We start from the raw sequence: 15,200 nt of genomic DNA on the forward strand, positions 1-15,200 counted from the left end.
TCTGATCATAGGTCTGATCGACACATAACTAACAACTGTGGTACACGATATTGTTTTGGTATCGTAAATCATCACAGTGTCACGGTAGATATCTTTGGTAGATACCCCCTGAGAAGACATGTGGTTCAGTAAGGTACTTAACGCAGAACGATTGAAGAAAATAAAAGCAAATCGAGAAACATTTAGCTTCAAGGCTGACAAGTTGATCATTCACAACTTCTTTTTCACCACAAGCTTAAGCGTGTACTCTGAGCTTCTGACAGCTTTCCAAAACCAATTTGCATTGAAGTCAAGCCCTTACTGGCGGGGTTAGTAACTGGATGGGAGACGTCAAAAGATGCAACTTTCTGTCAGGAACATAAGACCAAAAATTCTACTTTAATGCCCAAAAATGCGAACTAAGCAAGGTACAGATTTTGTTAGCCTGCCTTCCCTGTATGCAAAACAAATATTGACGCAAAAGTAAATAAACAATGATATGTAGTTTTTAAGGAGAGCAGAAGGAACTTTTAGGAAGTGTCGATCGAGAATAAGACAATTTGCGAGATGAAGGCATCATAAATTTTGTGCCACGAATATAATACAAGTTACCATCAGCGAAAAACTTTTCGGGATATTTTTGTACGTTCAATCTGAGTTCAATTTTTCTATCGTACTTCTGGTCGTACAAGTAAAATCACAAAATCGAAAATGACATTGATTTTAGCGGCCGCCTGTGATCAAGTTACCTTGCGTGTTTAATACTGACAACTCACGAAACAAAGGATGCATCAGTGACAAAATGACCGCAAGACACCGGGTTTTTGTTAGTTTACTTTTTTTCTTTCAAGTTTTAATAAAGTTCGACAAGATACATGTGCGAATTTAACACAAAGATCTCAATCGTTGATGTTAGCCCAGGTGTCAGCTGAAGTTAAGCTCCTCCGAATGAGGTTAGTACTTGGATGGGGGACCGCTGCGAAGTCCCCATTACGGACATCAGTAATTCGTTTTTTTAAAACTTGATTTCATTTTTTATTTTGTTTGGCCGTTGAAAGCTATGTTCTTATTTTCTTTCTACGTCAAAACGGCTGAACAAACCGGTTCCCAAGAAATATTAGAGTATTCGTGCTATGCAAAATACTTCTAATGAAGTATTCGTTCTGTGCAAAATACCGTAATGTTCACAGCGGAACACACAAGTATAAGTACGCAGCAAGATCTAGAATTAACGTAGAAAATTCTTCTTACCTTTAAAGCTTGTCTTTTTCAAAGAAAAAACATCCGTCCACTTTATCGAATATTTTAATACTGTGTCAATCATGGCCGGCGGAAAGATTCCACAATAAATAATTGCTTTCCTCACCGCATTAGAACTGTGTCGCGGTGGCCGAGTGGTCTAACGCGCGCACATGATCGCGAAGCGTAGAGAAAATATATGGTTTCTAAATGGGACAGCGAAGTTCGGATATACTAAAGGTTATAAAGTAAAATTCACCCGATCGGAGCCTAATTCAATATCCGTGGGGTATGCACATTTGTGACTACCAACAAAAAAAGGAAAATTTGTGACCAGCCCGGATTTAAGACGTGGTATGCCTTCGGCATTCCACGTAATAAATAAATAAATGAGTAAATATAATATTGAACACTGCCTTGTCTGCCTTTGCTTCTTGTTCGTGTCTTTTGAAGTAGTCATCCATTAATGACATGACAAAATTCATACCCGTGAGTGTCGAGAGACCAAAAACATGAGGAAGACCCCCTGAAGCACTACCATCCATTACTTCAGAAGGAGGAGTTATCCTTGGTTGTACAAAGGATTTTACCTAAAACCATTGCAGATTCAGTAATACAAAAGGGTTCGAGACTCGCACATCTTTACAGTCTCCCAAAAACCCATAAGAAGAAGTTAGCCATGCATCCAATACTATCTGCCACGGGAACATATAATTACAAGCCTGCAATGTGGCTGGATGAGAAACTGAAACCCTTGTCCATCAAGCATTGCAGAAAGAGCCTTTCAAAAAAGCTGGTTTAATGAAGAACACAGTCTCAACATCACGAAGTCGGATTTGATAGAGCTGTTGAGAATTGCCACCAAACATCAACTCTTTCAGTTTGAAGGAAATCTGTACCAACAGGTGGATGGTGTTGCTATGGGTTCGCCTCTGGGACCCCTAATGGCAAACGCCTTCATGTGTAATATCGAGAAACAACTGGAAACAGAAAACAAGATGCCTGACATCTACAAACGCTACGTTGATGATACACTTAGTGTAATGACTGATGTTGAAACAGCTTCAGAATTCCTAACGACGTTGAACAACAGTCATCCTTGGAGTCATCAATGGAGCTCGAAGAAAACGGCAAGCTTCCCTTTCTGGAAATGGAAGTAATGAAGAATGGATGCCTGCTAGACGCAAACGTGTACAAAAAACCGATGGACAGTGGGCTACTGTTATACTACCACAGCCACGTGGATGGGAGATGCAAACGCTCACTACTGAACACCATGCTTAACCGTGCATTTAAGCTCTAATCTACATGGAAGTTTTTTTCACGAGGAATGTGAACGCCTACCATTCGCCAATTCATCGATTGAAAAGTGTCTGAAGACTCACATACGCAAGTATCTGAGAAGCGGGAAGCTCCAATCAGAATCACGCTGCCCTTTAAAGATCAAAGATCTGCAAACGCAGTACGCAGACAACTTGGTGACCTCAGTCGAAAGGTCAATGAAGATATTAGCCCAGTGTTCACAAGTCGGAAGATCAAGGATGAAATCAAAGTAAGGGAAGACAAGCCACCCCTGGTGAATCAGCAATGCGTGGTGTATTATGTTAAGTGTGGCCTGTGTGATGCAGGATATGTCCGTTATACATGCTGTAAGGCTGTTATAGCCGGGGAGTGGGTTGTGAGGCTGGCTTCTCACAACCTCTCGAAATGCTCCCAATGGCATGCGACTCTAAGAGCCTCTGTCAGCTGAGTCCAACTTCTGGCCTCCGTGTGGTGGAACTGGCACCACCGACAGGAGAAGGGGCAAAGGCAAAGCCACTGGCGCCTTAAAACCAGTTGCCCAGGGTAGATGGGGCTCTTAGCCTGTGAAGGCAGCCCATCTAGGGGAAGGTAAACCCTGATTTCAAACCTCCGCTGCCTTGCGGCTATACCTGATCTCAGGAACGCTTCAGGAGTAAACCTCGAGAACAAATCCGGAGTGGAGCCCCTACGGCCGATGGCAGGTGCTCAGCACTTCCTTCCGGCAGCTTCTGCAGTGGAACTAGCCCCAAGTTGTATTGGTTCTTCCTTTCCCTTGAACCCAGCCAGTGACACCGAGAGGGGGACACTGTTGTATGGGCAGCCCAGCGTCTCCTTATCTTCCTGCCCAGGCCTTAGCACAAACTGGAGAGGGCATTCCAGTGGTGTCGCAAGACTCTGGCACAACACAGGATGAGGCAGTCTACCGGTTCTAAGCTCCAACTGATTGGCGTAAGAAGGAGCACCAGAGGTCTCGTCCGAGTGTGGGAGAAGCCCCTACAGCTTCATTGGGTGGTTACCGCCCGCCTCAAGCTGGGCAGCCCCCAGCCAGTAAGGTGCCGCCCCCTTATTGCTTGCCTGCTCTACTGGGTGCGTAGGGCTTAGGGGACCCTCCGGACAAGCAAGCAAGTACTTGCACCAAGAAGTCAAAAGCGAAAAACTACGAAGACTCCAGCTCTTCAAATCGCAAGCTGGAACATTCGCACCATGTGCCCTGGTCTCTCTGCTGACCTTCAGCTAATGGACGACTCCTGCAAGACCGCCATCATCAACAAGGAGCTGGCACAACTCAACATCGACGTTGCCTGTCTCCAGAAAACCAGGCTGGCCGAAAGTGGGAAAAAGACTACACCTTCTTCTGGCAAGGCCTGGCCCAGGACAAGCCAAGGCAGCACGGCGTAGGCTTTGCCGTGAGGAACTCGCTGATTGCCACCACAGAAATCCCCTCCGGAGGGTCATCTAGAATTCTTCCCCTTCGCATGAAAATGTCGGTGGGCTTTGTGAACATCATATCCACCTATGCCCCGACTCTGACCTCCACCCCAGAAGCCAAGGATCAATTCTACAAGGCTCTGCAGGAAACACTATCCAGAGTCCTAAGTTCCGAGGACATATATTTGCTAGGCGATTTCAATGCACGCATTGGGACCAACTGGCAAGCGTGGCCTTCCTGCCTCGGCCACTTTGGGGTCGGCAGGATGAATGAGAACAGGCAGAGGTTGCTTGAACTCTGCTGTCACCACTGCCTCTGCATCACCAACAGCTACTTTAAGTGTAAGGAGCTGCACAAGTGTCTTGGAGACACCCTCGGTCCTGCCACTGGCACCAGCTAGACCTTGTCATCACTAGGAGAGCAGACCTCAGCAGTGTCCTCCACACAAGAAGCTATCACAGGGCTGACTGTGACACGGACCACTCGCTCGTTGCAAGCAAGGTCACGCTGAAGCCCAGAAAGATCCACCACGCCAAGACCAAGGGTCGCCCCTGCATCAACACCTGTGGCACTTCCGACCCCGTTAAGGTTCAGAGCTTTGCTGACAGCCTCCAGGAGAAACTTACTGCGCAACCAACAACCAGCAACCCGGATGCCAAAGGGTCTCACCTCCGTGATGCCATCTACAACTCAGCCATGGCTGCATTTGGCAAGAAAGAATGCAGCCAGTCACAGAGGCCAAGAGGAATGCGATGCTGGCTCATAAGCAGAACCCTTCCCCAAGCACACGTGACGCCCTTCCGGCAGCTAGGAGCAAGGCCCAGCAGACCGCCTGCCGCTGTGCCAACAAGTACTGGCAGAACCTATGCACCAAAATTCAGCTAGCAGCAGACTGTGGCCACGCAAAGGGGATGTATGAGGACCTCAAAACTGCCACCAGCCCTACGAGCGCCAAAACAGTCCCACGCTCAAATCAAAGACTGCCAAGGTCATCACTGATCAGAGCATGCAGCTGCAGCGTTGGGTGGAGCATTATCTCAAGCTCTACTCAACCCAGAACACCATCACAGACACTGCCCTCAATACCCTGCCTGGGTTGCCAGTCACAGAGGAGCTTGACCGACACTGGAAGAGCTCAGCATAGTGAATGCAACAACTATCGCGGCATCTCTCTTTTGAGCATCATTGGCAAAGTCTTCGCTCGGGTCACCTTGACCCGCCTGCAGAGCCTTGCTTCGCAGGTCTACCCCAAGTCACAGTGTGGCTTCAGAGCCGCGAGGTTCACAGTGGACATGATCTTCTCCATCCGTCAAGAAGCGTCAAGAGCAGCAGCAGCCACTGTTCCTCGCCTTCGTGGACCTGACCAAAACTTTTGACTTGGTGAGCAGAAGTGGGCTCTTCCAGATCCTCCAGAAGATAGGCTTCCCTCCAAAGCTCCTGGCGATCATCACTTCCTTTCACTAGGACATGCAGAGTACAGTCTGCTTCGATGGAGCCACCTCCAATGCCTTCGCAGTCAGCAGTGGAGTAAAGCAGGGCTGTGTCCTTGCTCCAACCCTGTTCGGGATTTTCTTCTCGATGCTGCTCCAGTATGCCTTTGTAGACTGTACAGAAGGTGTCTACATCCGGATCAGGTCAGATGGCAAACTCTTCAACATCGCCAGACTCCGCGCCAAAACCAAAGCTTACGTGGTGCTCATACGGGAGCTGCTGTTTGCAGACGACGCTGCTTTAATATCCCACAGCGAGGAGGGCCTCCAATATCTGGTAGACAAGCTGTTCCATGCCTGCAAGGAGTTTGGGCTAACGATCAGCCTTAGGAAGACCAACATCCTGGCACAAGGTGCTGAGTCCCCCCAGTCATCACCATCGACAACCCGGAGCTGGAGGTTGTGGACACCTTCACCTATTTAGGCTCCACCGTGTCAAGCTTGACTTCGCTCGATGCTGAGATCAGCTGCAGGATCGCCAAAGCAGCTGCTGTCATGGCCAAACTCAACAAGCGAGTGTGGGGCAATGACCTGTTGAGCGAAAGGACCAAGATGTGCGTCTACCAAGCTTGTGTCCTATCGACTCTGCTTTATGGCAGCGAGTCGTGGACTTGTAACCTATGCCAGACAAGAGTGGAGACTCAACGGGATTCCACCTCCACCGCCTTTGGCACCTGCTGCACATCAGGTGGCAGGACACAGTCACCAACACCGAGGTCCTGGAGCGCGCTGGCTCACTGAGCATGCCATCACTGCTCATTCAGCGACGCCTTCGATGGCTCGGCCATGCACATTGCATGGAGCCTGATTGCCTGCCAAGAGAAATCCTTTATGGAGAACTGCCGGAGGGCGTCTGTCACCTGTGTCAAACGCTGCTGTGCTACAAGGACGTCATCAAGCGAGCCTTGCGATCTGCACTAATCGACACCAGTGCACGGGAGGACATCGCCAAACACAGAGATACATGGCAGCAAAGTGTCAAAGCGGAGGTTTCAAAGGTGGAAGCGAATGCTAGAGTCCAGGTTACATGCAAGAGAGCAGCGAGGAAAGAACGCGCAGCCTCTGCGTGCGTTTCCACAAGGCACGTCTGTGCCACCTGCAACAGAGACTGCCACTCCAGGATCGGGCCACATAGTCATACAAGATCCTGCCCAAATCCCTAGCGCTAACCATCGCCTCTTAAAGAGGATGCCACTATTGAAAAGCCAACACCAACTGAGGAACACAAAGGATCAGCAGTCGGAAATCATCTCAGAGAGCAACATGATTTGGAACTGGACGACATTGCACAAAGTTTTAGAATTTTAAGGAAATGTCAAAACAAATTTGATTGTCTTATTTTCGAAATGTTTTTTATCAAAGATCTAAAACCAATGCTAAACAAACAGTATGATTCCATCTGTGCTAAATTATTTGTTTAGATCAGGTTATAAAAGCTCATTGTTGTTTATTCTTCTAATTAATTTATGTCCCCCATTTTTTACAAATATTTTATCACTTATGTTACACACTTTACTGCCTTTTTAGTGATCATGGTATTTTTAAAACTATTTTTAATTGATGCTAATTTACTTGTATATTGTAACTTGCACTTGAAAACGACCTCCGGAAGGTCGAAATGTCATAACTTTCTATCGTTAGTTTTTATCACAAAATCAATTAGCTTCTGTTTGGTATATTAATAACAATGTGTGACGTCACGAAAAACAGCGTCTTTGTTTTCAAAACAATGTGCAATAATCTATGACCCCTATGGTCCTGCTGACAATCTCAGAGAGGAAAATATTTACGTCTAGCCCACTTACTCAGTCAATAAGTACACAGAATCAGTATTAGTGGCAAAACTACGACAACAGTCTCTAATAGCATTTAATTTATTACGTGTGGACAAATTATTTTCGGTTAGACCTCTTATAAACACTATTGGATGCATGACGTACCAATAATATAATTTATTGATCACGATGCAGTTGAACTCGAACTTAAAGTTTATTCGCTTTACGCTCCAGGACACCAGATCAGGCAAAGGATGTTATGGAATAAGTTACATAACAAAGCATGATAAAAAATCAGCTAGTTGTCCATTCCATGCCATTAGTTGTACTATCAGAGAAAACGCAAAGTAAATAGTCAAATTTTCTCCAAAGTAATATCCCTTAACATAACTGCACAATATTCAGAAATTTACTGATTGTTTGGAAGACGCTGCGCCCCTTACCTGCGCAGAAGAAAGGCCAGAACGCTCACAAGGTCTGACTCGTTATCACTTTCCGTGTCTTCACTGACAGTTGAATTCGATTCCTCGCGCTCTGAATTATTGGAACGCGCTCTTTCGCCATTCGAACGACGGGTGTGTCTGCTGCCCATAATCCACCAAGGTAGGAATGCTTCAAAGACAAGATTACTCTAATTTTGTAGCAAAACAGCTGCTAACCACACAGTGTTTTGACTTCGGTATGAGAAAGCCGCTGCAGCAAAACAAAACTTCGCTATCGCGCATGACTCAAAAAAGAAGCGAAAAGGACTGGACCGTTTATCGAGGATCCAATATGGCGAATAGGTCGATATCGAGAAGGTCGACAAATAAATGGTCAATTGATTTGACTAGTAGGTGAGATCGCTAGACATTTTACACTACGTTTTTTAAAAATAGTTTTTGGTGCTAAATGCTTTGTAATTAAATCGTAATAACTTTATTAGTACCATTTCCGTGATGATTTCTTGTTCATTGGTCTTCCACCCTCAGTTCCTGTGAGAACAGAATAACCCAGAATAAGAATTTGATAGTTTTTATATTCACTATGCTTTCTTTTTTATGCTCCTAGACCGCGGTATGTTCCGATAGACAGTTTGTTCAGCACAATGATTTACCTGATCCAGTTGGCTTCACAGATCAGAGATTACAGCATGTGGTAGGTGAACTAAATGTACTATTTTGTATACCAGAATAGACGCCTGGAGGCGGGGTGGATCGACGTAGGCATTAAGATTTTTTGTAGTGATAATCACAGTCTGTTTAAGTGGCAACGAGGGAAGCTAGAATTTGAACAGTGGAGTGGCAACTACACAAGGAATTATCTCACATGAAGTAAATTAAGAAAACTTATCAGGGGTGAGCCCTGTGAGGCTATGTAATTTGGGCTTGTCTTTCATATACCGGATCCGAAATAATGGAAATGGGCCCACACAAGGACAGAGAAAAACTCTGACCAGGGTGGGAATTGAACCCACGACCTTCGGGTTAGATCACCGCTGCTCTACCAACTGAGCTACAAGGTCAGACGGAAGCAGGCTGTGGGAACTGAAGATGTTAAAGTCACAGCAATGAACATGTAAAGTACAAAGAAGGATTATGTTTTTGCAAAACGTTGGCTGTGCAGCACTTATATTTGAACAGACTTAACTGATTAGAAGTGTAATGTGAAGTGCTAGTTTTTCTACCCCATATGAACCATGTGAGTGTTAGCCCTACTAATGGAAATGGGCCCGCCACAAGGACAGAGAAAAAACTCTGACCAGGGTGGGAATTGAACCCGCGACCTTCGGGTTAATTAGATCACCAGCTGCTCTACCAACTGAGCTAACAAGGTCAGACTGGAGCAGGCCGTGGGAACTTCGGGAAAATTGACATTAGTCTAGTTAGTTGAGGTATGAAAATCATGCCATACAAAATATTTCCTGCCATATGAACAAGTGAAGCTATTGATAGTTTTGAATGCAGAGCATGTATCTTGGTTTCCAGTGGTAGAAACTATTGTCATCCTATTGAGTCAAAAGCTTTTTCGGTCCTGTTTCTCCAACAGATATGTCACTTGCATGTTAGGTTTCCTTTATTAAAAGTAGTGAACAATTTTTCTTCTACAACTGTATAACAAATTGGAGGGGGGGGGGTGGGGGAAGGTGTCAGAGAATTTTAGGATGAGTTCTGGGGGAGGGTCAAATCATTTCATTCGTTACCAAGTGAGGGTCATTTTATTTTCACGCTTTACTGATCTTCCCCCATCCCCATTGCAATTTTCTGACAAGTTCCTGATCATCAAAGATGACGATAAGAGTCGCTCTACATGTTATTGGGTCACAATCATTGTCAATGCTATGATTGGCTGATGTTTGTTCACTTTCTCAGGTTTTTATTTTTAGTCGATCCTCTAAGAGTCACAGAAAATGGGATTGAGGGCAGTGAACAATGAGAAGGTTATTATTATTGGAATTCGGACATCAGAGTCTGGGAATAAACAAAAGAGTGAAATCATGTTGGATGTCATATGCAACTCATGTGAACTGGCTTGATTTGTAAATGCTAAGCTATGTACATCTGCATTAATTCAAAGTCATACCAATGAACTGACTCCATATACATGTAACCTTTTGGCTTTATGTTGTGTATTTTGTAAACCCTAACTCCATCAGCATCTCTGTTTGAATTCTCTGATTGCTGATTTATCTTTCCTCAGGAGTGTCGAGATGTCAACCAGCACCCATTTAGTAGCAAAGGTATGTTTTGACTGAATGCCACATTCTTCTCACTACAGTCTGTAGACGTATCAACATTGAGCAATTCCCGCAATGTTATAATCTTTTATCATGGTTTGAAAGTTTCTTAAGCAAGTAGTACCAAACCAAACCTGGTTGAGCTGACGACATCTTGTTTGTTTGGTTAACCATGCAGACTATATAAGAACTTTTACTGAATTTGTCCTTTACAAGGAAGACTATGTGAAGGTGTCATTCTAACTGAGGACTCAGCACCTTCATTTTGACATATGTTTAACCCTTTCATCCCCGAAATGGTCCCCCATTGATGAGCAAAACTGTCTGGTGCTAGACAGAGTAATATCTGTACATTTAGGTGTCATTCTTAGGAGGGAACAGGAAAGGAAAGGAAGTTTATCCCATTGACTTCCTGGGGTTTTCCCTGGCCAGTTTTGTCTGGTTCAGGGCGTCAAAGGGATAATTATTTAAGTGTCAAGTTTTCTAGCGCTGAAGCACTAATTGGGAAAAATGAAAACTGAAATCAACAACTCGACGCAAATCAAATCAAATGTCGGTTTTATGAGGAGAGGGGAAAAAACCTCTTGGTGCAGAGAAGGAGAACCATCAAATTCAACCCTGAGTCTGGGAATCGAACCTGGGGCCCACATTGGTGGGAGGTGAGTGCTCTTGCTGCTGCCTCCTTTGTAACAATGAACTGACTTGACTTAGGTTATTTGTTGATTTCAGTTTACAGTGTGCTCAATTAGTGCTCTGGCACTAGTAGACTAGAAATTTTTTTTTTTCCTTTTTATTTATCAAGCAAATCCATTGGCAGTACTTTTTGAACTGATTCTGCCTGTTCTTATTTCAGAAATCTTGGGACATTGCTCTTGGGCCATTCAAGCAGATCCCAATGAATTTGTTCATTATGTACATGGCTGGTAACTCAATTTCCATCTTCCCTATTATGATGGTTGGAATGATGTTCCTCAGGCCAGTCAAGGCACTTTTGGCCATTAAATCAAGTAAGATGCATTACTTTGAGAGTTTGGCTAAGGATCCTATTGTAATTTCAGTCATAAACCATTACAATTTCCTCAATATTGAGCATTAACTGCTTTATTTTTCACCAATTATTGTGTAGGGTTGTAATTGGACAGTTGGCTGTAATCGGATACCTGTAATTGGACAGTTGCATCAGCCAATCATATTAAGCACTCAACTTAATCCACCAATCTTGAAAAGAATTTATCACAATAACTATAGTAACAACCACTTAACCTACCATATCAGGAGCTTTAAAAACATGCTTCTCTCCAGTCAAGTTTGAGGCTGAAGCCAAGTTCAAAATAATACTGAGGAAGCGATTGTCAGTGTCATTTTTTGCGACTGTTAACTCTTGGGGCACAGCAGACTTTAATAGAGCGGTTTTCAATTGTGTCAAAAGTTAATTAGCGAATTGCTTTGGTTTTGCGTTATTTCACTCAGTGATTGGTTCAAAGTTCTCGTGCCACTTTCACAACCAATCGGAAGTGCAACCAAAACCAATCATGGCTCGCACGTGCACATTTTCCCGCACTTTGTGTCGGCTACGTGTAATTACTTCAGTTTTGATTGGTTTACTGGATTGTCTCCATCCTTTTTGAGTGGCCAAAGTAATTACTTTGGTTTTGGTTTTACAACATTCAATTGAAAACCGCTCTATACACACTATAGAGATAATGGAAGCACTTTAGCAGACTTTTGTTGTATGTCTCATGCTAAAGTTTCTTTTTACACAGCTTCCGTATCCCTTGAAGGAGAACATGACCATGTATACTTCAGAAGTTCTTTTATCTCCTTGGAAACTTGTCATTGGTGGCTCTAGCGCTGTATAAATGTCATTCCATGGGGCTCTTGCCCACGGCCCCCATCAGACTGGCTGGCATTCATGGAACACAAGATGGTAAGTTTATCATGATACAAAAGCTTATGAAGGTCAAGGAAAGCATTAGTGTTTTAATGAGGAAAAAGTTAATACCAGATAATTTATAAAGAAAGTAACCTTGCTTTCCCACAATAGCTGGGTGTGTTCCATGACAAAATTTGATCACAAATATTTTTACGATACTAAAATGATAGCATACTCATCAGAAGTAAGAATGCGAGGAGAAAGTATGGGGATTATGTACCTGTATTCTGCATAATAAACTGCATTCTTGTTTATTGTTGTTGGAAGCTAGTGAGTGAGTGTCAACATTACTTTCCTTCTTGATCCAGCTCTATGAGGCCAAACTTGTCAGTTTGATTTAATTGCATGAGACTGTCAACCATAGCTCTCCTGTCTTTTAATGAAAGATAATCTTACAATTAGTTATTATTTAGCCATTATTGAATGAGGCTGAGTAGGATATGAAGAATTCTGCAGGTTGAGGAGGGTGTTATCCACCAAGGCCGAAGGCCGAGGTGGATAACATCCTCCGAGATCTGAAGAATTCTTCATATTCTACGAAAGCCAAATTCAATAATTGCTGTATTATTCATTCAAAATATTTTCAAACTCTTAAAGGAGAAAATGAGCTTTATTTTTAACAATTTCGCACCCTCCAACAAAAATAACACAATCTCTATAACACAATAACTAAAATCTGTCAAGTGTCACTCTCAGGGGGCAATAGGGACATTTCATGCATATTTTCAAAGTTTTCACAAAATTCATAACAATGGCAATTTGAAAATAGTGAAATTAATCCTTTATTGCACAAGGGCATGTTTTAAAACGCTGCGACAATCGTAAGTCATGTCGTAGGCCTGTCGTGAGCTTGTCGCATGCAACAAAAGTCGTACCATGTAAATCGGCCCTAATAAAAATTATATTTTCTACTGATGGGATGGTCAAATCAGAATTAAAATAATGGCCAGGGTTGGATGGTAGTGGGAAAAGTACTGCCTGTTGATTGCCACCCACATACTTTTTTCACTTCATTGACATCTTATTACAAGTACAGTGCAGTATTTACTGTTGAACAGTAATGCTTAAAACTGCCTACTGGTTAGCAAAATGTTGAATCGTACATTATTCTCTCATGAAGTTCACTTCTTATAGAGTGAAAATGAACTTGTCACAACCAGCTTTAATTGAGTGTTGAAAGTAATTAGCCAATTGCTTTGGTTTTGTATTACTTCACTCAGTGATTGGTTCAAATTTCTCGCGCCACTTTTTCAACCAATCAGAAGGGAAACCAAGAACAATTGAGGCATGCGCGTACACATTTTTCTGTGCTTTGTGTCGGCTAGGTGTAATTACTTCCTTTTTGGTTTTATGACACTTGATCGAAACTCGCTCTAAAGGGCTTTGATGGCTTAGTTGGCAGAGTTGTACAGTCATGGGTACATGTAAGTCCTTTCAAGGCTGCTACTTTCCAGGCTTCTTCATGACTGCCTTACATGCAGGTTGCTTCCTTGACCTTATAACTGGTTTGTTGAACGAGAATGATAAACCATGGAGCCCATTTCACAAACTCTTCATGTGTCCATAAACTTGAGAGGACAAGAGAAATCACACACTGTTAACAAAGTGTCAAAGCTAAAATCCCTGTTGTGGTGGTCTAGCCTTTGCAGTGCACCATCATTCTAGATGATAATTATTATCACGCATGGGGATGGGTGTTTGAAATTGTTTATAGGAGTAGAGACACTTGACAAAAGAAGTGTGCCATTATCAACTTGAGCAGTTTTTAAAAGGAGAAACTCCTTACCTTTCCTACTAGTAGTAAAAAAAGCCCTTGCATGCACTCCACTATAAATTTGCTAGCACGACCTACTCTAAATAACAAAGTTTATGGTTTAAGCAGATGAGGCAGTCAACATGAACAAAAGTCTCCTTTGCTAAGGGTTTTTGATGTACCCTTTGATTGCATTTGCCTCTGTGGAGTTATTCAACTTTCGTGTAATTATCAAGGTCATTGACTCATAGCATGGTACATTTTTTGTCTTGTAGAGAATGGAGTATAGTGGAGGTGGATTCATTCTCTAGTATCAAAGAGATCTGTCTAACAAAGAAGGACCCTCTAACTGATCTGCAATATACATGTATATAGTAACTTTCTAAAACTGGAGCAGGTTGACAATAGAGACTTTAAGATCTTCAACTGCAATGCTGACAAAAATGTCACCTCAAAATGTAATTTTGCAGTATCGTAAGTCAAAATGTGATATTGTTTTGTGGGGTTGCCATTTCTAAAACTCTGTAATATTAACTACACAGTTTGGACAACACATGTAAATGGATGAATGATTCTCTAGTTGTCTTGGAATTTTGTTGATATCAACCCTGTAAAAAAAGTTTACCCAAGTACCGGTATCATGTTGACAGCTTCTTAAGAACAATGAATTATTCTTATTGTACTTAACAAACAGCAGTGATAAATAGTGCACCATGATTGTTTATTATGTCTGGTGGGGCTTGCTGGAACCCTAGAAGCACACACACTGTCTTCAGGGATTCGTGTACGCAGAAATCGTGGATTTTTACGCAAATGAAATCCAAAAAATGCATCATTGAAATTTTAATAGTGTCATGGACGCAAGGCCAAGGCACTGGACCTTAAATAACTCACACAACTTTCTTTGAATTTATCAGGTATATTCTGTTGTTTGTAAAACTGTTTGGGAGCGATTCTGTGCTCATAATGAAGTTCTAAGAAATGGGGTTAAAACATCTAAAAAGGTTAAAACTAAATTTTCGACCGCCTTCTGTGGTCTCTTTCAGAGGAATGTACTCTGCAAAGTCACCTGAAGTGCCAATATATAGCATAAAGACGTAACTGTTCGTTGCTCTTAAGGGAGGAAAAAACAGGAATGCTGTATAACCCTTGGGAAAGGGGCTCTTTCATATAACCGAGGTTTTGTCCAGGAATGAATGTAATGGCTCTGAGAAAAAAGCCTTAGTCGGCCGGTCCTAATGTCATATGCCCTTCAATATTAATTCCAAGTTGGGTACTATCTTTTCCTCATAATTTAAAACATACTCTTTTCTCGCAGAGGGTCGCCAAGCTATTGGGACCCCAATTTGGCCGAAACCGTGTGGGTCCCAGGACCCAAGTTGAAAAATCCTAGTGTCAATTCCAGGGTCTTTGCGTTATTTGAACCAACAATAGTGGGACTTTCAAGTCTTCTAGGATTAAGGACTGTAAAACGTAGGCCCTGGCTCACAAATATCTTCCATGTTCATAACCTCCCTGCGGGGGAATGTTGCAGTGCGATGCGCCTCTACCTTGGCCACCTAAACAAAGATTTTTACAAATTTT

At 43.0% G+C, this 15,200-nt stretch overlaps 2 protein-coding genes and 1 pseudogene across 2 annotated transcripts in view; 1 reads left to right on the top strand and 2 right to left on the bottom strand.

Annotated features, from left to right (window-relative positions):
* Nucleotides 1-7,923, bottom strand: part of LOC137995273 (DDB1- and CUL4-associated factor 11-like) — a 37,066-nt gene extending 29,143 nt beyond the window's left edge. Inside the window, exon 1 of the mRNA XM_068840848.1 lies at nucleotides 7,658-7,923. Coding sequence (XP_068696949.1) covers nucleotides 7,658-7,806 — 149 coding nt within the window. The 5' untranslated portion in view covers nucleotides 7,807-7,923. The remainder of the gene's footprint in view (nucleotides 1-7,657) is intronic.
* On the top strand, nucleotides 7,896-13,927 carry LOC137995281 (ER membrane protein complex subunit 4-like; annotated as a pseudogene).
* Nucleotides 13,928-15,073: 1,146 nt separating this feature from the next.
* LOC138011957 (DDB1- and CUL4-associated factor 11-like) overlaps nucleotides 15,074-15,200 on the bottom strand; it is a 17,019-nt gene continuing 16,892 nt past the window's right edge. The window contains exon 6 of the mRNA XM_068859118.1: nucleotides 15,074-15,175. Within this exon, the coding sequence (XP_068715219.1) occupies nucleotides 15,074-15,175 (102 nt within the window). The remainder of the gene's footprint in view (nucleotides 15,176-15,200) is intronic.

The sequence above is a fragment of the Montipora foliosa genome, chromosome 1 (assembly GCF_036669935.1).
Source record: "Montipora foliosa isolate CH-2021 chromosome 1, ASM3666993v2, whole genome shotgun sequence".
Taxonomy (NCBI): Eukaryota; Metazoa; Cnidaria; class Anthozoa; order Scleractinia; family Acroporidae; genus Montipora; species Montipora foliosa.